General features: G+C 44.7%; 1 protein-coding gene across 1 annotated transcript in view; it reads right to left on the reverse strand.

Moving 5' to 3' along the window:
- Nucleotides 1–686: 686 nt before the first annotated feature.
- The window catches only part of LOXL2 (lysyl oxidase like 2), a 63,645-nt gene continuing 41,677 nt past the window's right edge, over nt 687–22,654 (reverse strand). The window contains exons 7-13 of the mRNA XM_081890929.1: nt 21,634–21,801; nt 11,799–11,961; nt 10,600–10,843; nt 5,219–5,334; nt 4,107–4,243; nt 2,739–2,850; nt 687–1,761 (exon numbers count right to left, since the gene is read on the reverse strand). Of these exons, the coding sequence (XP_081747055.1) occupies nt 1,691–1,761; nt 2,739–2,850; nt 4,107–4,243; nt 5,219–5,334; nt 10,600–10,843; nt 11,799–11,961; nt 21,634–21,801 (1,011 nt within the window). The 3' untranslated portion in view covers nt 687–1,690. The remainder of the gene's footprint in view (nt 1,762–2,738; nt 2,851–4,106; nt 4,244–5,218; nt 5,335–10,599; nt 10,844–11,798; nt 11,962–21,633; nt 21,802–22,654) is intronic.

A 22,654-nucleotide genomic window follows, 5' to 3' on the forward strand; every position in this document is an offset into this window, starting at 1 on the left:
TCCTTTTCCATGCAAAAAAGGTGTACTGACTCTTACTCTCTTTTTGCAGCCTGAAGTGGAGAATGAGAGAATGGGTTTGCTGTGGGAAAGATGAACCTAGCTTGCTTTTTAGTCTCTCCACTAGCGGACAATACAATTCTGATAGCACCGTGTGTGGGTCTATAATTCATTTCTCCAGTTATAGAAGTTTTTTTTTTATTTTCACCCATCACACAAGGGAGGTGATGGAGAGGTTCTAAGAAGGGAAAGCTCCCAAATCACTCTTGTGTTCTCTGCCTGAGCTTTAGGTATCCTTTTAATTCCTTCACCCATTGTACCAAAACAAGTGGGGCATAGAGCATGGTCTACCAATGACTAGTAGCTATGGCAGAGCCTCTAGGGACAGATACAGTACACCTCTGATTTTTACCTTTTTACCTCTGATTACCAGGTGCTTAGGACAAATAGAGGACCGTTATCTTTGTTGTCCTGCTTTCTGAAGATCCTGCAGCACCTGGCTGTCTGCTTCTGGAAGCAGAAGAGTAGACTAGATGAACTGTGGTCTGCTCCAGAGAGGCAAGGTTGAACTAATTCTGTCTTGCAGCCCCATTCTTTAACCATGCAGCAGAAGAGTAAACAAAACAAAAGGCAATAAAAGGACAGCAGCTGGTTCTAGTCACTGGAAATAACACAAATCACACCAGCTCTTTCTTTTCCTGGACAAAAGCACTTTAAGAGATTCAAGTAGGGTGTAGATCTGTCAGCACCTGTTGCAATGCAAGTGCATGGCCTCAAACAAACAGAGGCACATGTGCTGAGCACCATTATGCATTTACTAATGTGTGTGTTTTAAGCTCTCCCTCCCTGCGCCATCACAGGATAGCCTGACTTAGTAAGAAGGGATGTGTGACCTCGAGGGCATAAAGCCATTAGCTATCTTTGGTAGTGGGTTTCTGATTTGCAGTATTCATGGTGGGGGTGGGAAGTGAAGGGGGGTGGCAGGAAGGTACGTGTCAAAGGAAAAATGTAGGCAAGGGAATAGCTTACTGTCTTAAAAAAAATTCACAGTCTAGTGGCATCAAAAACCAAGATATATGAAATGACTTGGCAGATTTTTCCTCACTGTGGTATCTCAAACCTCCTGTCAAAACTGAGTGTCAGAGGTGCTCTCAGAGGAGGAGGTGCCAAGGAGTGTGACAGTACAGGAAATTATTACGACAGAGTGTCTCAAGACCTCCGTGTGTCATGATTCTTCTGTTCTGCGCCAGTGGTGTAGAGTCAGATTTTTCAAATCTTTATCAAGGCAGAACACGAAGGCCGAGAAAGGAATTCCCTTAAAAATGAAAATATTTTGGCAGCACCAGGCATCCTTTACGCAGGTTGTGGGCAGGTGGCGCTGCTGCCTCTGTGAACAAAGGTGTGATGAGAGCTTGCAAATAATTCCTTGTGAATAAGTTAGGGTCCCCACGAAGGGTAAGGAGGTCTTGCAGGTAGTGCAAAATCGTCATTCAGCTGGAATGGATGTGAAATAAGTGTCAACCCGTTTTCTTCTGCTGAACACCATAAAGTAGGCATGGAGCACACACTTGAAAATAACTTACAAAGCTAATTTTAAAAGTTCATAGTTGTTTGCTTGATTACTTTAGTTTTCTGTGCAGTGGTTAGGGAAATCTTGGGAAAAGGTACTCTTCCCTCCTTAAAAAGAGGCCAATTAAGACACTTGGTTGTTGAGGAGTCCATTGAAATCAAACTGTTCTTCTATTTCTTCACTGAAGGCATCAGCTGCAGTCGGGGTGAGGGGGAGGAAAAAATGGGAAAAGACAGTGTCATAGGCAGTTTTGCTACCTGTGTCTGAAAGCAGAAAGCCGTGTGTCTAAATTGCCCCTTACTAGGGTTGCATTTCTTTTAAAAAACACGTTTCATTTGTTTAATTGTGTAAATTACTCTAGCATTTTTTGGTAACAAAGTGTAGTACATAAGTTAAATAAAACAAACGAATGAGAATTCAGATAAATAAGTTGCAATCAAAAACCAATTAATTTCACTTGCAGCCTGTACAGGTCACAGAAATGTTACAGGAAGGAGTTAGGCTGAGTCTCCGTGCCTTGTAAATTGGAGACCCCACTGTGTGTGTCTGGATAGTAGAATAACTAAATATTTTGTGCCAGTTCTGGATGGAAAACACAGAAGCGACAAGCATATGAAGAACAGTCGTGTCTCCTCATAGAAAGCAATGGGAATCTAAATGGGGAGTTGTCTGTAATTTAAAACTGCCTATGAAATGTAGATTTTATCTGAAATTTGGTTGGTCCAATGTATTGAAAGAGTGGTAGGATGTCTAGAAATGTCACGCCAACTGGGTGCAAAACTCCCAAGCAACAGACAGTGCTACAGGCCAAGTCTCACATTGACATCCATCACAAGAGGACAATGAATGGGAGTTACAGCAGTGAATAAACTAGTGCCCATTAACTAAACAAATGTCATTCTAACAAATGAGTAATGAAATGGGGGCGGGGACAGAAAGGAAGGAATCCTTCTACACTCTGATGTGTACACTCCAGTGTGGGCAACCTGTGCCCCTCCAGTTGCTGTTAGACTCCCGCTCCCGCCAGCCTGCCTGGTCAGGGGTGACAGAACAGCAAGATCTGCAAGGCCACAGATCCCCTTTGCTTTACACACACTGCTGAATCACCCCCTTGATGCAAAGCTCATCTCTCCCGCTAGACTTTTCTCTTTTTCTTCTATAATGAACTTACCTATATGGCAGTTGTACATCCAGACCCGGTGAAGTTCGTACTTGCACTTGCACTTCATGACGTTATTGGAATAATCGGACTCTGCCACTTCTTTGTTTGGGTTGACAATGATCTGGGAAGGACAGACAGAGGGATCTTAGGGCCATCTTATCTAAGACATAGATCCTGATCCAGAAGTGGGGGAATTTCTTTGTGCAATCAAGGTGCTTCAATTGTGTTTCTGATTCAGGAACTGGGGCTGCATGTATTCAAACTATCCTGTTTGCGGAGGTGTAGAATATGCAGTTCAATAGGTCTACTCAAAGTATGACTAATTTTGGAGACCACAGTTCTCTGCACTCTCTCCCATCCTGTTTCTTTGTGTCTGAACTTTTTCATCTTTTTTGAGAACTTAACATCACATATTAACAGCATAAATGAATAAAAACAATCTATTTCCCTGAAATTATTTGCTACTCATTCTACACAACTTCAGACACAATTGCTCACCAATTGGGCAGGTTAAACCCAAGTAAATATTATTTATTTATACCCCACAGAGTTTTTTAAAAACTGGATTATTTTATTGTGGTTTCATTATCATTTCTCAAAGACCTTGTTACTTATAAAAATAAAAATCATAAGAACAGTCATGAAGGCAAGAGGAGTACAAAAACAATAAAATAATAATAAACGCTTAAAACAAAATGTATAGCATAAAATGTATTCCATGCTGCAATGCAAGGCTGATACTTATACCAAACATATCAAGTATTTATGAATAGACCTTGATATTTAATGTGACCACAGGCAGGATTTTAAAAACCTTTTCAAGTTGCCCTTTGCTTTCTATTTGCAATTAACTCTGAAGAAGTATCTTGGGAAATGCATATTATGGTTTTGTAGGTTGCCTAATGGTCAGTTCACAAGTTGCAAAATATAGGATTCCTAAATCAGGGACAGGGAACTGGTGTGGCCCTCAAGCTGCTGCTGGACTCCAGCTCCTTGGCCCCAAACAGCATGGCTAGTAGCCAAGAACGGCAAGCACTGTAGTCCAACAACATCTGCTGGTCCTAAGTCAGGCACCCTGTCCTAAAGCTGAAACACCGTTCTTAACTGGCCCCTTTTATATGGCATTTAAACATGCAGTACTCCTCGCCTGGAAGCTGTACGCCGGTTCCCTCGGCCAATAAAGCGAGATGAGCGCCACAACCTTAGAACTGGTCACGACTGGACCTAATGGTCCCTTTACTTTACTCCTCGCCAACACCTGCAACCTGAATGCTACTATCCACCTAAAAGGTTTACTGCCACTTGGTTTTGGTGATGGCATGAACTGGCTCTTAGCTACTCTGATAGCACTCCAGAATCTGAAGAATCCCAGCTTACCCGGAAAAAGTATTCTCCTGGCACAAGATCTGTAATGTCAATCCACTGGCAGTCAATGTCATGCCGGTACACATCCCAGCATCCAACCGTGATCCCTTGCTCCCCAAAATTGGCGCATTCATATTGCTTCTGGAAACCTAAAGGGGGAAAGGAAGCACATGTGGAAAAAACGTCAGCAGCAGTGTGGTGCCAAGAGGCCCTTTAGGAAGTCCTGGCTTCAGGTAAGTGTTTGGGCTGTAGAACTTGGAAGCCCAACCTTGTTGTGATGCCCCGGATGCTTAATTTACAGCCCCACCTCCCAGGTTAGTTGGCAACGGCTATTTTCTCTCCTGTCCCCAGTCTTGCAGGGGCTGTTATGCCTCCTCTCCAGCTCTAGTGCTCTGATGAAAGTGTCAAGCAAGTGGTTCCAAGTGCGGATGTACAATCCATGTGCGCATCTCACGCATCTGTCCTTGAGCAGCATAGAGATGACTGGGGCACCAACCATGCTTAAAGCAGAGCTTTAGGGGCCTCTGGAGCACAACTTCCCTTTCCACTGAGTCTCTGCCTCACCACACTTGTCCCAGTTGTGAATGAATACTACAATCAATTTGCAACAGACCGAGGACCGCAACACAGCCAAGTTAAGACAGCCAAGAATTCACATCAGTTCACAAGCTGACACAAAAAATCCTCACACCTTTGCATTTGTGTTCTCATGATATACAATTTTCCACAAGCAATTTCACCCTTACTATATGCATTTTCACACGTTATGTTCAGGAATGTTTGCTTTGGGGGCCAAACCTTTTATCAATATACACAGTTTTGTATGACTCTTGTAAACAGCTTTCAGGTGGTTCCCCCCCCCCCATCAAGCAAATTTTATGAAATAAATAATAAACTTTTTGTTGCTCCTGTAGACCTGCACTGTATCATTTGAAGAAGTGCAAATTTTGAAGGATTGTTACATTTCATTTTATACAGATTCTGTTTTGAGAATCACGAATTCTTAAACGTGAATTGCACACATTTCTCCACCCATCTTTAGCAGACCCCCCAGTAGAAATGAGAGCGGAATGGGTTATTTTACATTGGAGTGTATTTCATGGGTATATTAGGAATGCATGTACCGTCTAGGCATTCGCTGTCTTCCAAGCAGAAGCTGGCCTTGTGACCTTCCGCTACCTTTGTCCCATTGAGGTCCAGCAGATCATAATGTGTGAACACTTCCATGCTGTGGTAATGCCTGCATGAGTGAGAAGAAAGCAAACAGTTTGATGAAGGACAGGTTCCATACTTCTACAGCAATGCTGCCCAGATTTCTTGACAGCGCCGCCTGGGGTGTAATTCCTCTTATTTGGGGAAGGAACTTCACCCCTTGATCTTCCTGCCTCGTGGGCTGTAGACTAACACATATCAAAATGCCATATAGCATATGCAATGCTACAGTCAAAGCAAGTCAACACCTTTATTCACTGGGAGGAGGAAATGCTGTTTTCCAGTAGGATTGGTGATGTGGAGCCAGAAGCATTGCTCTAATTCCCTAGAGGACATGTGATCCTTTCCTTAACCAAGTGATTAGCAGGCATTTTTCAGACAATGCTCACTGGCCAGATCAGAATGTACCCTAAATGTGGGAATTTTGTAACAAAAATTTAGCCTTATAACATTAGTATAGAAGCAGGAAATCAACACCATATGCAGCCATTTAATCTGGGAATTCATGTTACTCTGACCCAGACAACAGCACATTTGAGTCCATGTGCCATAGCTCATTGCACAAGAGTGGATTAACTTATGGTCTGTGTGTGTGGTTTGGGAGCTGCACAGTCAGGGGAAAAACAACGCTGTCCAGGGTTGTCAAGACTGCGGAGAGAATAATTGGGCGCACTCTTCCCACCTTGGATCAAATCTATGCTTCCAGGTGCCATAAGAAAGCTGCAGAGATAGCGCAGGATAGTGCGCACACTGGAAATGATCTCTTTCAGCTTCTGCCTTCTGGAAGAAGGTACAGGGTTATAAAGACTAAGACTAGCCGCCTGAGAAACAGTTTCTATCCAAATGCGATTTTGGTTTTAAACACAGTGTAAGGTAGTCTCTGTGGGAGTATATTGTATTCAATTATGGGGTATCAGAGTTTTTAGGGGCTAACGAGGCTGGGATAGCTGGGATAGCAGGCTTGTGGGTTTTTGACTGTCTGATGTAGATTTTTTCAATTTTGTTGTTCTGTATGGGACAATAAAGATTACTGTATCCTATCAAGCCCAGCACATGCTTTAGGAACACAAGAAGAGTCTGCTGGATCAGGGCAGAGGTCTGCCTGTCCTCACAGGGGCCAAGCAGCTGCCTCTGGGAAGCCCAAAAGCAGGATGCAAGCATGAGAGCAAGCTCTCCTGCTGCCGTTTCCAGCAACTGTTATTCGGACGGATACAGTCACTGACCATGGAGACAAAAACATAGCCATGATGGCTAGTAACCACCATGAATTTGTCTAATCCAATGGGTGGTCACCGCTACCTGCTGGGGCTACAAATCTCATCATTTAATTCTGCCCTGTATAAAGAAGTAGTTTCTTTAGTCCATCCTGAATCTTCCAACATTCAGTTTCATCTGATGTCCCTGAGTCCTAGTATTATGAAAGAGGGAGGAAAACTCCTCAACTCACTTTCTCCATGCCAAGCATAAGTTGAGACTCGCCTTGTTTCTAAACCAAAATGCCCCAACTGCTGAAAGCTTTCCTCATAGGGGAAATTTCCACTCATTTTGTCCTCAAGGATTGGGAATATTCTAGCTGAGTGTATCGTAAGCCAAAGCACCTGAAGCAAAGAGGTCCAACTCTGCTCTGCTCAGGCTCAAAACTGGGCTGCTCAACCCATGTGGTAGTAAAACAGTTGACAAGCGTGTTAAGTTTCTTCACAAGAGTAAGTTGCAGTTATTCCAAATAACAAAATGCCAAAAAATACTCTGCACTCTGCTATGGGGCAGATTGTATTGTCAGAGGTCCACAGAACCTCACTAGAAGCACTCAGCATATCAGTTATATTTTTGCTGGGTGCTTTCAGAATATTTCTATTTTGGGCTGGGTTTCAATAACATACTGACAAATTAAAATTACACGATTAAAGTTGATTTGGCACTCTTATGCAACAAACCTCCCCCCCCCCCGAACTTTTTGCAAAAAGGAAAGTGACAGGAAAAATGCACTGGGCAGTGTGAAACAACACTAGCTTGACGCAACATCATCTAACATCTGCATACGAACCATGTGGTCTTTGAGTGAAGAGGGGGAAAGGGGCACTGCCCCACCAGCCAACCCTCACCTGCCTGCCTTCTTACTGACAACCAGTTCGGGGTGCGGCTCTGCCTCTCAGCTTCCTTCGTTTGAGTCTCATGGCTGCCCCTGTAGAACTGAGCAGCAGGAGCAAGTTGCCTCTGTCTCCATCACTGCCTCTGCCTCCCACCCCAGGAGTGCCAATGAGCACCAGACACCGCTGGAGCTATGAGCCCTCTCCAAAAAGCACAAACGTGAAACCCTTGACCAATTACTTGGCGGCTATCATGGACTTGGGCTTGAGACTATTAGCACCTACGGAGCTAGCAAGTTAGAAACCTGTGGAGAGGATGCTAAGGGAGAGCCATAGCATCTCTCAAAGAGCCACTGTTCCCTGTTTTTTGCCTTCAAAGCACCTAGCACCAATATCCGCGAGTTAAGCTCTACACTAAGGTGATGCTTGAGTCTAGATGAACATTGAGATTTGCCCCATTTGGAAACCAAGCTCCTCTAATGGACACATCACAGTTTAAGGAAAGGGAAGCCAAGCAACTGAAAAGTGGAGCTCGCCTGCTCTTTTTCACTTGTAAAAATAAACCATGGCTTAATATTAAACAGCTGATGTTCAGTATCAGGTAGCAGCACCTAGTACACCCATCGTGTTTATTCTATTTAAATATGTTGACATAAGGGGAGGGGGCATAAAGGGAAATTTTAATTGCCCTGGAATCACTGCCAGATGTTCTTTGGTTTCCTTTTACCTGCCTGTTAAGTAGCCCTCCCTGCCTCCCTGGTTTTGTATCCTGGACAAAAATGCTCAGGAACAGGCTGAGATGGTCAGGGAGAGGAAGAAAAATTTGAGATGTCCAAACTATTTACATTGAGGTTGGATGCTCAAAGTATTTCCAGTGCAAAAAAGAAAAAGAAATAAAAAGCTTTAAACCTCAGGTCTGACTCCGTTGCTAAAATATGTCTGCTCATTCAGATAGTTGTTTATATTATGGTGTTTACAGACTGGAAATACTGAAGAGGAATTGAGTCTGTATTCCTTAGTGCAAACAGAGACTGGCTTAAACACATGGATGGGCTACAGCTGCCTCACTTAACTCGAGCTTGTTTGGAAATGCCAGAGAGTCAGTGTGCTGAGGTGGGACTCCTCTTTCTTTTTCTTTTTCTGGTGGGCTCTGGGATTAAGCAGAAAGAGGCCTGTAGAACTCATGACCCACCCAGGTAGACATGGCCCAACAGCCACCAGAGGCCAATAACTGTGATGTGTTTGCAGCTGACTGAGTACTGCAAAAATGGGGAGGCGGTGGGCCCCATAATGCTTGCTGAATTTGGTTAGGTGAATCACAAGTTATTCAGACCTGCGCTAGATGGGAAATGGGGCCCCTCCTGAAATGATGAATGCCTGCATAATTCAAGAAACTCACCCCGTCAGCCCAAAGATTACTGCTAGCACAACAGGACTCCCTCCCCCCTTCCACGCATGCCCAGCACTCCCCAGAACGGCTTCAGAGGGATGGAGGAACCCCTACTTAGGGGTTGCACAGGGAAAAGGGGGGGAGTCCAATTGTATTAACAGTAATCTTTGTGTTTATGGGACCCCAATTTAGTGCTACATTAGATACAACATTACCAGTTGTATCCAACTAAAATCTATGAACCTAAGTTAGTCATGTCTATTAACTTCAATGGATCTACTCTGAGTAGGACTAGCACTGGCTACAACCTTACATATCTTTGCTGATGAATATGGAGTAATGTAATATACTAGGTAAGGGAGTATAAACTGGGAATATTAACTTCTTGAGAGTCACCTCAACAGATTGCTAAAGGGTTATTGTATTGTTTTTAGGCACAAGTGCATTGGCTGATTTGGTGCTCCAGAGATAGGGGCTGCTGCTTCCGCATGGGGTTTGAAGCTCAGTCAAGGCTGCTCACACAGACATGTTTCCCATACTATCCAGAGAAAGCCACTTCCATCAAAGTGCTGCCCTGCATTACTTCCCCACTTTATTCAGATTTACTGTTTCTGCAGAAAATAATGTACATAAAAACAAACAAAAGTGTTGATTTTGGATTAAATGGGCAAAAAATATGGGGTGGCCTTTTGACAAGGATGATGTTGTGTGGAAGCTGCAGCCAACCTACAGGCCTGAGCAGCAGTGAGTCCACAATGAACTTTTCCTGTGGAAGCCTCCCTGCAGCAAGAGGCGAGTATTAGCTCCGTATACACTCATGCAAGTGCTGAGCCTGCTCTGAACTTATTGGATGAAAGACTGGGATTCAAAACATATATTATTATTTTTTTAGACTGTACATCACACTTTGAAAGGAATGAATGAATATCTGTGAAGAAGACTTGCTTTTTCTCCCTGGTTTGCTTTTTAAGCATATTTAGAGTGGGGATAATGAGCCAGTGGGGACAAGGATCACAGAACTGGATCCCAGAGCACTAGGTTCAAATACCCACTAAACCACACAGCACATTGTGCTAACCTAACTCTAGCCTTGGGCCAGCTGTTGTCTCTCAGCCTAACCTACCTCACAGAGTTCTTGTAAGGATCAGCTGGGTGGTGTCTGGCCTATCCAGTGCCAGCAGCGGCACATGACACCTCAGGCACCCACCAGGGTTCCCAACAAGGCCCATTTTGCCAACACCTGTCCTGCAATGGGCCCTCCCACTTGCCCATGTCCACAGGCTCAGGTTTATCAAGCACCATCAGCGAGTGTTTTGTTTTGGAAGCCACCGTTTTGACGTTCCTAGGATGCACTAGAACAATGCTATGCCAGGGCATTGTGGGAACATCAAAATGGCCCCCAAAACAGATTTTGCAGTGATGGTGCTGCTCCGTGGATGGTAGTTCACTGGAAGGCACTTCCCTAGAGCAGCCTTGGATATCCCTGTGACCAGAGTGACTGCTTCCTCCATGCCACTCCTGGCCTATGTCATTTCAGGGGATGTAGAGGGTGCCTCAATTACCTAATTAGGCCTAGTGGGGCCTAAAAATATATACAGAAGAGATGCTGAACCTAGCTCACTTGCTGCTGGCAGATGGGGACATTGAACCTGAACACTGAGTTCACAACCAGCGTTTTATCCACAGGGCTGCCCTACATTTCACATGGATCTTAATCTGCCTTTTATCAAATTTGCTGAGGCCAGAACTCTGACCACCCCAAGTTTTTTTCCACTGGGTAAATCCGCAACGGTGCTGGTGAACAGAAAAGTCTTGCCTGTGACAGTCGTGCCAAATCCAGGAATGGCGTCCACTTTTGGGGCGGAAGTCAGCCTGTCCGTTGTTGTGGATCTGGGATGAGAAACGCAGGAGCCTCCTATAGCCAGTGGAAATGGAGGTGTTGACAGCTGAGGAGGCCAGGCAGTTCTCTTCCAGCGCACACTGCAGCATGAACATGGGACGGTCTTCCAGGTATGATGTGTATTCCACTTCCTTGGCATTGAGGACAAGGTCAGCTGCAGCTGGAGGCCAGAAAAGAAAGGGGAGTCTTAGCCCCGACATACAGGCCAAATATGATGCCAGCACCCTCCATGTTGCATTAGCTGTGTTTTTCCGTACCACACAGCTATGTTTTCCTATATATCACTATGCTTCTTACATCCATGGGCTTAGTGAGGTGGTCAAAAATGTTGCGTGCAGAGCATTGAAGAGTTCTGGATTCTTTTTTGTTAAAGCACAACATCAGATCATTTCTTTTTTAAAAAAAGTTAAAAGCTTCATTTAAAAAATCCCATGTTTCTCTAACAACAACAAAACCCCCAAGATCTCTTTATAACTCCATACACAGAGTTCTTGGGCAGCTTACCATCGTATGATCTACTTGAGATCTGCAAAGCCCTAAGGGGAGGCCTTTATGGGACTGCCTTGTAAGCTTTAAAGTGGAAGGCCTATTAGAGAACACAATCAATCACCAGAAAGACAAGCAAACCTACATACCACTCAGACACCTTTTAATTATATCACAGTGAGAAAGAGACAAAACCACCAGGGATTATGGAGGAAAGTGAATCCCTTTTATGCCCCCCATTTGCTGGACCTATTTGTCTTCAGTTTGGCAGACACAATTTACTCTGGAGGAGCTCCTGTGCCTAGAAATTCCATCCATTTTGGCCAAGAGGAAAAAGTTGTGCATTTTTAGATCCCTTGTAGTAGTGAATGGGGGAAGAGACACCTTCCCTTTATGCAGAGATGCTTGGAACTCAAAATAATAATAATTTGAAGCAGAGAGAGCCCTGAGTGACTCAGAAACAGAGCTTTAAAACAGAGTTTTAAAAATTCACCAATACAAGGCAAATCTCATTTATAATGGCAGCTATCACAAAACAACAAAACAAAACAAAACAAAGATCCAGGGCAAAAAATATAAATGGGAGGTTTGTCTTTCTGGTACCTAGAAAAGGAAGTTTCACAACTCACTTTCTGTGCAGGAAACGCCAGCTGCAAAGCGCCCACCTCCTCTGGGGCAGAATACGTGGGTATCGTGGCGGCAGTGTGACAGGGCCATCTCTGTCCCAGAACATTTTGTCCCACTCATGAGAACATCACTGATGCTCGTTTCTCCATACCAGTACCAGGTTTCCTAGCAGAAAACAGAGCAATGGAAGCAGAATTTAATGCTAAAAAAAGAGCAATGTATGCTTTACAATAAATAATAATAATTGCAAGTTCATGGAAACATGAGATTTGCCATTTCTGAGGCTCCCAAGACCCAGCAGCCTACTTTGCATGGAACACTTGAAAATGCTGAAGGCAGCTTCAGACAATTTCTCATTTTTCTTTTTGAAGATTAAGAGGCTCCCCATGAAGGATTCTGAAAGGCCTGGAGCTTGCAGCAACAAAATCATTAAGCTGCGTCTTCTCCTGATGCTAATGTACAGCATTACTCCTGTGCTTTTACTGACTAAAAGAGAGAGAAAATAAGGCACTGGTCCCATAGGAAGAGTGGCTTCAATATCCAACCTTATCAGTGCAAATGAAACTGGGGCCGTCTGGCCTACTCCTCGTGCCACAACACCTCCACATGATGCTGTTCTCAGCAAAATGTCACCCCACACACCCAGGCCCACCTCATCCACATTTACTGTTTCTGTTGGGTTTTACTTCTGTTTTACTTATCAGATTTCACCATGACTGGCAAATCTGAATTAAATGGGAAAGCAAAAAGTGATGACATTTTGATGCTGCACAAAACTTGTGGACACGATTAGCACCGAATACACAATCAATGGCAGAGTGGAAGTGCCCTCAGGTGTCCGTAAGGAGCCCTTCAAGAACTCTCTCCCACAGGAGGCAGTGATGGCCAGCAGAGGATCAAGCAAAAGCACGGAGGATGAGCTACCAATGGCTACTAGCTATGACAGCTACTGTCACTGTCAGAGGCAGAAAATGCTGGGCATCGCAGGTGGACAGAGTGCTGCTGCACTCAGGTTCCACTTGCAGGCTTCTCACAGGCATCTGGTCAGCTACTGGGTAAGCAGGATGATGGGCTAGATGGGCCTTTGTATTAAGAAAATTTAAAAAACTTTCTTGTAAGTACCCCTTGCTAATCAGTGTATGAGTCCCTCCCTACTAATCTAAATCGAGTTTGTTTTTTCTAAAAAGTCTGTGAATCACCTGTTGCATTAATCTGCCTTATAACTTCACACAGGCAGTGTCAGGACTCAGCTACATTAGTAAAAAAAAACCACAGCATTTTGAATGCATTATAAACATGCAGCACCAGATGGCGCAGTAGAGCACAAAACCTTTCTATGTGATTTTACATAGTGTTTTTATTCTTTTGTTCTAACAATTTAATTTGTGACTTTTCTCCTGTGCGTAGATTCACCCGCAGTCTGAATATATTTGTGGGTTTTGTAGCTATTGCTTTGTTCCTATTGATTACTGCTATTATTTACTGCATTCCTTGGATGCAAAGTGCTACACCTGTTGCATCTACAACACCCTTATAAGAGTCCACTATGATCACCACCACGTCTCAGCCGAGGCCGAGATAAAGCACATGACTTCCCCTAGTGCATTCCAGGAACTATAGCTTACTCTTCACAGAGCTACAATTGCTAGCACCATTAACAAACTACAATTCCCAGGATTCTTTGGGGGAAGTTATAGTGTATATGCAGTCCCATAAAGTTTTGAAATTAAGGCTCCACAGCTCACAGCTGTGAAAGTTACAGAGCTGTACTCTTTCCTCTTACAATTTCTAAGTACAGTGGTACCTCGGGTTAAGTACTTAATTCGTTCCAGGGGTATGTACGTAACCTGAAACTGTTCTTAACCTGAAGCACCACTTTAGCTAATGGGGCCTCCTGCTGCCGCCCCGCCTCTGGAGCATGATTTCTGTTCTCATCCTGAAGCAAAGTTCTTAACCTGAAGCACTATTTCTGGGTTAGCAGAGTCTGTAACCTGAATAATAATAATAATAATAATTTATTATTTATACCCCGCCCATACCACTCTGGGTGGCTTCCAAAAAATATTAAAATGCTGTAATGCATCGAACATTAAAAGCTTCCCTAAACAGGGCTGCCTTCAGATGTATGTAACCTGAAGTGTATGTAACCCGAGGTACCACTGTAAACTCAATGCATGCTGTCATTGTCCTGGCATAGTAGGGGGAACAACACAGCAAAATGCTGTGTCAGTCATCACACATTCTTTACCCAAACATTATTGGGAGGGTGGGGGAATCTGCTACCATTCATGGTCTCTTGTAACCCCTAATTACGTTCTCAAGTTTTTTTGCTACTATCTGATACTTGGATCCAGGAAGCATCTATTTAGCAGCTGGATTCCAGACGGCTGACGTTTGCCCAAGAAGAATTAACTGAATTATGAACAAATTAAAATGCCACCTCCTTGAACTCACTGAGTAATGGAGACCTGGCACATGTCCTGGAAAAGAGGCAACAGCTCAGTAAACAGCAAATCAAGCGGCTTGTCGTGCCTTTTTCTCCCATTGAGCTAACCAGGACCCAAGCACAGCAGAGGGGCTGATGTGCGAATGGCTTTTTCCTCAAGTAGCCGCCCTGCCCAAAAGTACAGGACTGACCACTACTGCAAAAAAGGGGGAACAAAGCCATGGTATGGAAAGCTTTTAGAAAATATCTATGCCCACTTAATAGAGGCGAGAATATTCCTTGCTCTCTTTTTCTGCTAGTTATTTCAAATCACTGTGTGAAATTCAACTCTGCCAAACCCTCTGGTTCCCTGGCCCTCAGCCCCCTCACCAAACCTTTATGTTTTACCATTCACAGAGACACTCCTGCCATTCTGATGAATTTTTATTTCTGCCAAGCAAGCCCAATCTTTCACTTCCCACTCAGTAACTGCACATCTAGTCACCATTCCATGATTGGCCCAGTCAGAATGGGATCAGTGGCATTACAGCAGCTTAGGCGAGGGAAGGCAAGGGTATGCAGCTGACAGCCAGCCAAATCTATGTACAAAGTGATAATATACTAAGCTCCTGTTAACATTTGATGCAGCAAATCAGGCGTAACCTTACCTTATTTACAAAGCATCATCAATCTTTAGTGCGGTCCAGAGACCCAACAAATTGTTACAAAGCAATGCACAATTCAGATTTATAAATCTAAGCAGTGCTTTTTTCTAAAAAAAATGTTTAGGGGTATTCTCATTTTCCTACTCATATTGAAATACTGCCCCTCAATGAGGCTAAACTTAGATTCACAAGATGTTTAGGGGTATGCATACTCCTGCGTCCCCCAGAAAAACTCACTGAATATAGGAGTAAAAGCAGAGGCAAACAGGGGGCACTCCTGCAAGGCAGCAGATCTGCTACCTGATATCAGACCGCAGAGGCCTTTTCCAGCTAACTTTCAACTTTCTCTGCCTTTTCTCCCAAACTACCAACTTTCATTTGCAGTCTCCCCTTAGATCTGCATGCGCAACCTTCCCTAAACTCTGATGAGTGTCTCATTCGAACAGAGATATCATCAACTATTTTCTAATCATAGATTGTATCCAAGGCAGGTCCCATTGAAATTAATGGACTTAAAAATTACTCATGGCCACAGATTTCAGCAGGCCTCCTCTAAGCAAGGCCCAATGAGCTCCCATCTGTGTAGTATGTGTAGTAGTGTGTAGTTCATCTGGCTATGAACCAGCAAGCCGTCCAATCAAGGACTGGCCAGCCAGCAATGTAGCACCATTATTAATATGTCAGTACATCTGCATGAGAGACCTAAGTGTGAACATGCTAATGCTGGAACTGTGTCAGTATGAGTGAAAGGGTTGCTTCAGAGCTGAAGAAGCAAAATGGTCTGGTAGGGATGGATGGATGTCTGTTACTGGTCCATGTCAGTTTTGCATGTGTTCATTCCAAAGTCTACTATATTATGTTTCCACAGTAATCCATGATTAAAATAATAATAATTCTGCACACGAAGTTGTATTTAAAGAACAAGAGCCAAGAAATACATCCCATTGGTGCAGGGATTTTCTGTTGTGCAATGGAACGTTCCCCCTTGCTTCTCCCCATGTATGCCACACACCTTTCCCAAATCTGCTCTAGAGGGTTGGGGGAACACATTTAGGGGGTGCACAGGGGCAGGAGGTGAGAAGTTCCATTGTGTAAAATGAAACCCTTGTGTCAGTGGGAAATGATAGTTGACTGTTGCCTACTATTTCCTCACAAAATATGCATTCCTAAATATATTTATTTTTTCATATGCATTTTGTTACATTTTTGTTAAGTGAAGTCCTGTATCACAACATTCCGAAGAATAACTGCATTCCAATTGCATGTCACTCTAAGTGCTGCAGATAAGCCCATTAAATTAGTTCTAGAATTCTCAAAGAATGGATTCCTCAAGCAGACCCACTCCAGCTGGACTTTCCTCCCCATATAGGAAGGATGCTGATGACTTGTTAATATTGTTTATTGTGTTTTTAAAATATATGACTGCGACTTGTAAGCCACTTTGGTAAGATCCAAGGGTTATCTCAAACTATGTTCTACACAGAGTAGACACATTACAATTAATAGGACTAAGTAACCAATGCCCATTAATTTCAATGAGTATAAGTAACACTGGCTATAACCCTATACCCTGAAAGGCAATTGTAATAAATAAATAGCAAGCATCCTTTGCTGGGGACCGGCCTGGTCCTACAAGACCTGGTCTATCCAATGAGCTGGACGGTTGGGAAATGCAACAGGCTGTTCTTGAAGGTTACTCCAACCATCCTAGCCTCTCCTCCTCCTCATCTGGTGGTCTGATGATGCAATTCATTGCGAATGCAATGATTCTGGACTTGCTATAGCAATTGGGCAGCCAAGCTTTGAATTCCCAACTCCACCCTGAACACCACAAATCATCTATTAATTTATCAGCTTGATCTGTTTTGAGTCAGAAGTGCTGCCACAATGATATTGTTGCCTGTTATATAAACGAGGCCTCCCTTGCAACATCTGTGTGTTTGGAAGGGCAACAGAAAGCTCACTCTGTAGCCAAGATGCACTTTTATAACTAATACCATGGAGATAGTTTGTAAAGTATTGGAAATTATTGAAAGTTACGATAAGACCCTGAAAAGATGAACACCACATCAACAGCAACAGCAACGGGACTGTTTTGAAAGCACCCGTTATGCAATACTAACATACTTTTTTTTGGACTGGGAGTGAAGTTTTCAGTGTAGTTTGGTTTTGGAAGAAGGGATGTCATTGATGCTTTAGCTGAGATTCCTGCCTTTCAGGAGGTTGGACTAGATGACCCTCAGGGTCTCTTCCAACTCTAAGATTCTTTGAGAAGCCAATTGTGAATGGAGCCTATTGTCTAGCACCTGTGAGATCACTAACACTCCAATTCCTGGAGCAGTTTTTAAAACATTATTATTATTATTTTAAAAAATCTTGCTAGCATACCTTTCTTTTTATTTAGTTCCACACAAACACCTCATTTAGTTCTTAACATTATTTTGTTTTTGTTTTTTTTAAAAAAACCCCTCCTGTTTGGTTTAAGGTGTTTTTGAACTGAAATGTTTCTGAGTGGCTCAGATTTACTTTTAACTTAATGGTTTCTAACGCTTGAGAAATCACGTATGCGACCATCTTATTGAGCATCAGGCACACTGCGATTGAGGGGGCCGGGACACGCACACCACATGGCATGCTGATGTGCCGATGAGCCCCCCCCACATGACATGACATGTGACATGAGCATGTAGGGAAGTGTGTGCATGAGTGGTGTAAGCATGTTGCGTGGTGCATGCACATCACCATGGAATACTGAGGGGGCTCAGCCCCCTCCTTGAAATTTTTTTGGGGGCCGTTGGCCCCTCGGCTCCCCCTAAATGGCACCCCTGCTGAGCATGCAGGAGAGGCGTGTGTGTGTGTGTATGTGTTTGTGAAGACTGATAGCTAAGTCAGCACTGAACTCGCTGTCAAGCAAAAGACACATTCTGAAGTCTCTGGTCAAGGACCCCCCGTGACTGCTGTTAAGACATTATGCATGTCCTCACACTTTCAGCCATGAGAATTAAAGGTCTTTTTACAGGAGACTGAAATTGGCTTTCTCTCTATCTGATTGGCAGCCCGCATTCCTGTATTTACTACATAGGAAGCTGCCTTATACCAAGTTGGACCATCAGTCCATAAAGCTCAGTATTGTCTACACTGGCTGGCAGAAGCTCTCTGGAATTTCAAACAGCATTCTCTCCCAGCGCTACCTGCTTGTCGTAGTTGATGGAGACTGAAACTGTGACCTTTTACATGCAAAATGTGTGCCCTGCTCCTTAGCTTCAGCTTCAGATTAGCACTATTGTCCTCTTTGTGCAAGATCCAAGGCAGGGAGGACATCATAAAAGGGTGAAAGAACTGTACGTACCATCGCTTCTGCAGCAACACACGGTCTAGTTAATTACATTGCCAACGGCCCCCTTGCACAGCTGCACACACATATAGGTACATAGGGTGTGCCCTGTTCCACACACAAGGGTCGCCGTATATTCCAATCAAGGGTGCAGCCTGGAGGAACACAAGGGCCTTTTCTCTTGCAAGTATCAGTAGCCCCGGCCACAGGAAATGCCCCACATCAAAGAGCACTGGCCCTGCTTATGTCAACACAGCTGAGAGATCGGAAAGCATGGTGTTCCATGGATGTAGTTGCCCTCAACTCTTGAACTAGGAGTTGGCAGCCACACAAGAAAATAAACCAAATCTCTAAAGTGAGGCCTTCCAGCTCCAGTTTTAAGAAGAACACACAGTAGACTGTAGCGCGAGCTCCCCTTGCTGCCACCTCCTCTAGCCTTGACAATTAAGGTGTGTTTTGGCACCAGCTTATTTCCTGGGGAAATGTCCCAGAAATAGTTGGTGCTTTTTTGCAACACATTGGGGGTGGGGTGGGGTCACCAAAGGGAGTTCCACTTTTGGGTACTGTTGCAAAACAGAATTCCTCATTTAAGAAGACCTCACTTCCCAGCAGCATTCTGCATAATGTCTGAACAATGTCAAAGGCTGTGGATGCAGCCCTGCTCATTCTGCCCCCAGTGTACTCTCACTGCTAATCTAACATCTAATCTGTCCTTTCTTAGGAAATGCTGCATTTTGATGCATTTCCCCTCAAAGTAGCTTTGATCTGAATTGCAAAAAACAATGAGCTAGAAAGGAACCAGGTGTTGTGAACTTTCTGGGTCAGCTAAAGTGGAAGGTTCCACTGAGGTCAGGGGGCCAATGCAGTTGCAGCTTGCACAACTCTCTGCAGGGGACAAAGAAGCACAAATTGCCCCCTTGGCAGGAAACCCAAAGCGTGGATGAAGAATAGCAATTTTTCCTTGAGCGGAAAATGCTTGAGTACGGCATCAAGCAATGAGCAATAACTGTGAATTTAAGTCTTAAATGACCCAGGAAATTAGGGCCTTGTCACAGCATTCAAAAATATGTCAGAAAATAAGTGGGTGGCTGCATAAAAGAGGGGCCTGGGTTTGGGAAGAGCTCCTGACACTTCTCCGTAAAATAGAACAATCCCCATTCATGTAACTCCCCGAGCTCCTTGGAGGAAGGGTGGGATACCAATGTGATTAATCAATAAGCTCCATGACAGCTGATGACAGGCAAACTGAAGCCAGAGGCCCGGGAGGGAAAGGACTTCGGGCAATGTGGATATTAAGGCATGTATGCCCTCTTAACAAGCATGGGACTAGCTCTGCGCAGCCACCTGTGGATTTGGTACGTTCCTCATCCCAACCAAAAACGCTCACCAAAATATGGGTGGTCTGCTTCTCTCGTGTGGTTGGACATGATTTCATCTTAAACATTCTCCTGAGGTTCTTTCATTTCTGTATTACATTTTACTTGTTGCTGCAAAGCTATTATACTGTCCACTTTCTACCACAGTTGCTTGTCTTAATACTTCAAGAATTTTCAATGAATACTGTAAGACCATATAGCTTATTTCACAAAGACATTGTAACTCTCCTGCAGTGACCTAAAACCAACATTACTACTTTTTCCCCATGGGTACAAGTTGCTCTTAAAGAAGAACTGGATTATTTGGGTATAGATCAGGGGCGCCGACTTATAAAAAATATTGGGGGGGCCCAAGACCTCCAAACCGCTGCTGCTGGGGGAACGAAAGGGGCGAGCCCCCGGGCTGCCCCGACCTTAAGTGAACCTGTGAGGGTCCGCCCTTTGCGGCAGCCGATTGGCTGCCGCCGTGGGCGGTGAATATTAATGAGCTAGGGGGAATCCCCGCGAGATTGTTGATGGGTCGAGAGCCCGCAACCCCACCCCCTCTCTAGATCGGGAGTGGCTTTGTTTTAACTCATTACTGAATGTATTTTAAAAGGTAACTATCGTCAAACAAGGAAAATAAAAAATACCAACATAATTTTGTGATTTTACAAAGCATAATATAACTAATAATTTTCTTAAACTAATTAATTTTCTTAAATTCTTAAACGAATTTTTGAGGGGGCTCGGGCCCCCTCAGGCCCCATGGAGTCGGCGCCTATGGTATAGATGAATGTTCAGTTTCCATGACCCATTTCAAATCTCACATGGTCCAATAATTTTAGGCCTCCCTAGTTTGGCCAACTTTTAATACAAATGAGGTTACGATTCTCTGGTGTATGAGTGGAACATTCCTTAAAAGCAGAAGTTAAGGCTGCTTGTAGCTCATGCTATTGGAATTAAGAGAGTCTTTGAGGTTAAGGTCTACTGACAGCTGTGCTGCTTGTACACATTGCAGCCATGTGAAGCTCCAGGTGGTTCCCGTCATGCATATGAAAACCTCAGTGCACTGTGGACCAAAAGGTGAGTGTGCCCCTAGGAAAGGAAGGGGAACCTGAGGCCCTCCAGGCCGTTGAACTAGGCAGCGGCGTAGCGTGGGTTGTCAACAGCTGGGGCAAGGCAAGTAATTTGCGCCCCCTAACCCGGGGCAAGGCAAGTAATTTGCGCCCCCTAACCCCTAACCTGCCGCTGCTGCCAGCTTCTTCTTGCTGCTGCCTGGGCTGGGGTATTTATGGTAAAGTAGCCACGGCTGCGGCGGTGGCAGATTCGTGTCAGGTGATCTGAGGCGAGTTGCCGCTGGCGCTGCCGCCCAAATGACTCTGCTTGCCCGGAGGAGGAGGAGGGCAGAGAGGCGAGGAAAATGCAACATGGCCCAGCAGCTGCAGCGGCGGCGGCGGGGCTGTGAGGAGGGGCTGCCTGGCGTGGCCTCCGCAGCCCTGACGCGCGGGTACCGCGGCGAGCGCTGAGAGCCGCTTCCTGCCGGACGCCTTCAGCCCGGACGCGTGCACAGCTCGTCAGTTCCGCGAGACATGGGGCTCTGCTACAGCCTGCGCCCGAGGCTCTTTGGCGACTCCGGAGGCGGCGAGCGTGCCCAGGTGTTGTGCCAGGTGTGGCCGGCCCCCCCTGCACCCCCCACGCTACGCCACTAGAACTAGGGGTCCCATCACTCCTAACCATTGGCCAAATGGACTGAGGTTGGTAGGAACTGGAGCCCAACAATATTTGGGAGGCCACAGTTTCCCATCCCTACAATAGGGACACAGCCACCATTTTGTCTTTCTTTCTAACTTTTTAAAAGAAAAGAAAGGAAGATAGGATGGAGAGAATAATGCAGAGGTATGGGGGCATGGAAAGAGAGATGGAGACAGCCAGATAAAGAAGGCAATCGGGTATAATGAAAAATGATAAGTGGTTCCCATGTAGGAGGTTGGTGTTCAGATTGGATCCTAGGTAAAATTGGCCCACTAGGAAACCAGCCAAGAGTTCTCAAGATACCTGGAAGGCGTGGGCAGCATAGCCAAGGCCCAGCTGGCGGCAGACCACCATGGCTTCTATCGTGCCCCATTTGTCACTGCAGACTGTGCCCCACTTGAGTGTGCCATTGATCTCCCGGAGGACTTCCACCCGGCCTTCGTAGGGCGTGCGGCCACCGCTCAAACGTATCTGTAGATTATAAAAGAAGAAAAATAAAAAGTGATAGCTCCTGTCACCAAAAAAACCGGTCCTGTGCAAACAGCAAAGGGAGCAAAATTCATTTCCTGTTGAATTTTTCATGTTACTTAGAAACTCAAATCAAATTGTTTGTGCCAAGACAGAGGTAGAAAGTGGTTTTTTGTGTTTCTGCGCTGGGATAGATATGAAAACCTTTCGGACCAGAGCTGTTGATCTGATGCCAGTTCTAAGAAAGCACAAGACAAACCAGAGTGTGGACAAGCCTTAGTCATAGCAGCTCTGTACTGCCTGCCGTGTCAGAGGGGGTGGCCTCTGAATACTTTGTCAGCAATGGAAAGCATTCCGCTCCGGGTCTGCAGGCTTCCCAGCAGCATCTGGCTGGCCCTTGTGAGAACACGATGCTGTTCTAGATTGTCCTTTGGTCTGATCTATCAGAGCTCTTCTTATGTTCCTAAGTAAATCCCACTGAGTTCAATGCAGCTTGCTCCCAAGGAAGTGTGCACAGGGCAATTCCACACAGAGCACTAAAACGGGGAAAGGAGAAATGCAACAAGAACAGTCCCAGGCAAATTAACTTATTAAAAGTCAGTAGCATCTCCCTGGCTGGCCTGTGTGATTTCTAACAGCTAACACAGTTCTGTCTCTACTTGACTTGCAAGCATCCAGATAATCATCCAAAGACCCCTGGTTTTTAATGGCTGAATTGCACAATGGGCTCATCCACACGTCTGTTTGTCCTGTTCCTAGAAAGCACAAGGCTGAGTGGTTTTTCACGTCTTTGGTGCTTTCTAGGCACAGGGCTGAGCAGTTTTGGCTTTGCGCCACTGCTTCCCCTGGAAAGCCA

Source organism: Podarcis melisellensis (genome assembly GCF_964234715.1).
Source record: "Podarcis melisellensis genome assembly, chromosome: 15".
NCBI classification, from domain to species: Eukaryota; Metazoa; Chordata; class Lepidosauria; order Squamata; family Lacertidae; genus Podarcis; species Podarcis melisellensis.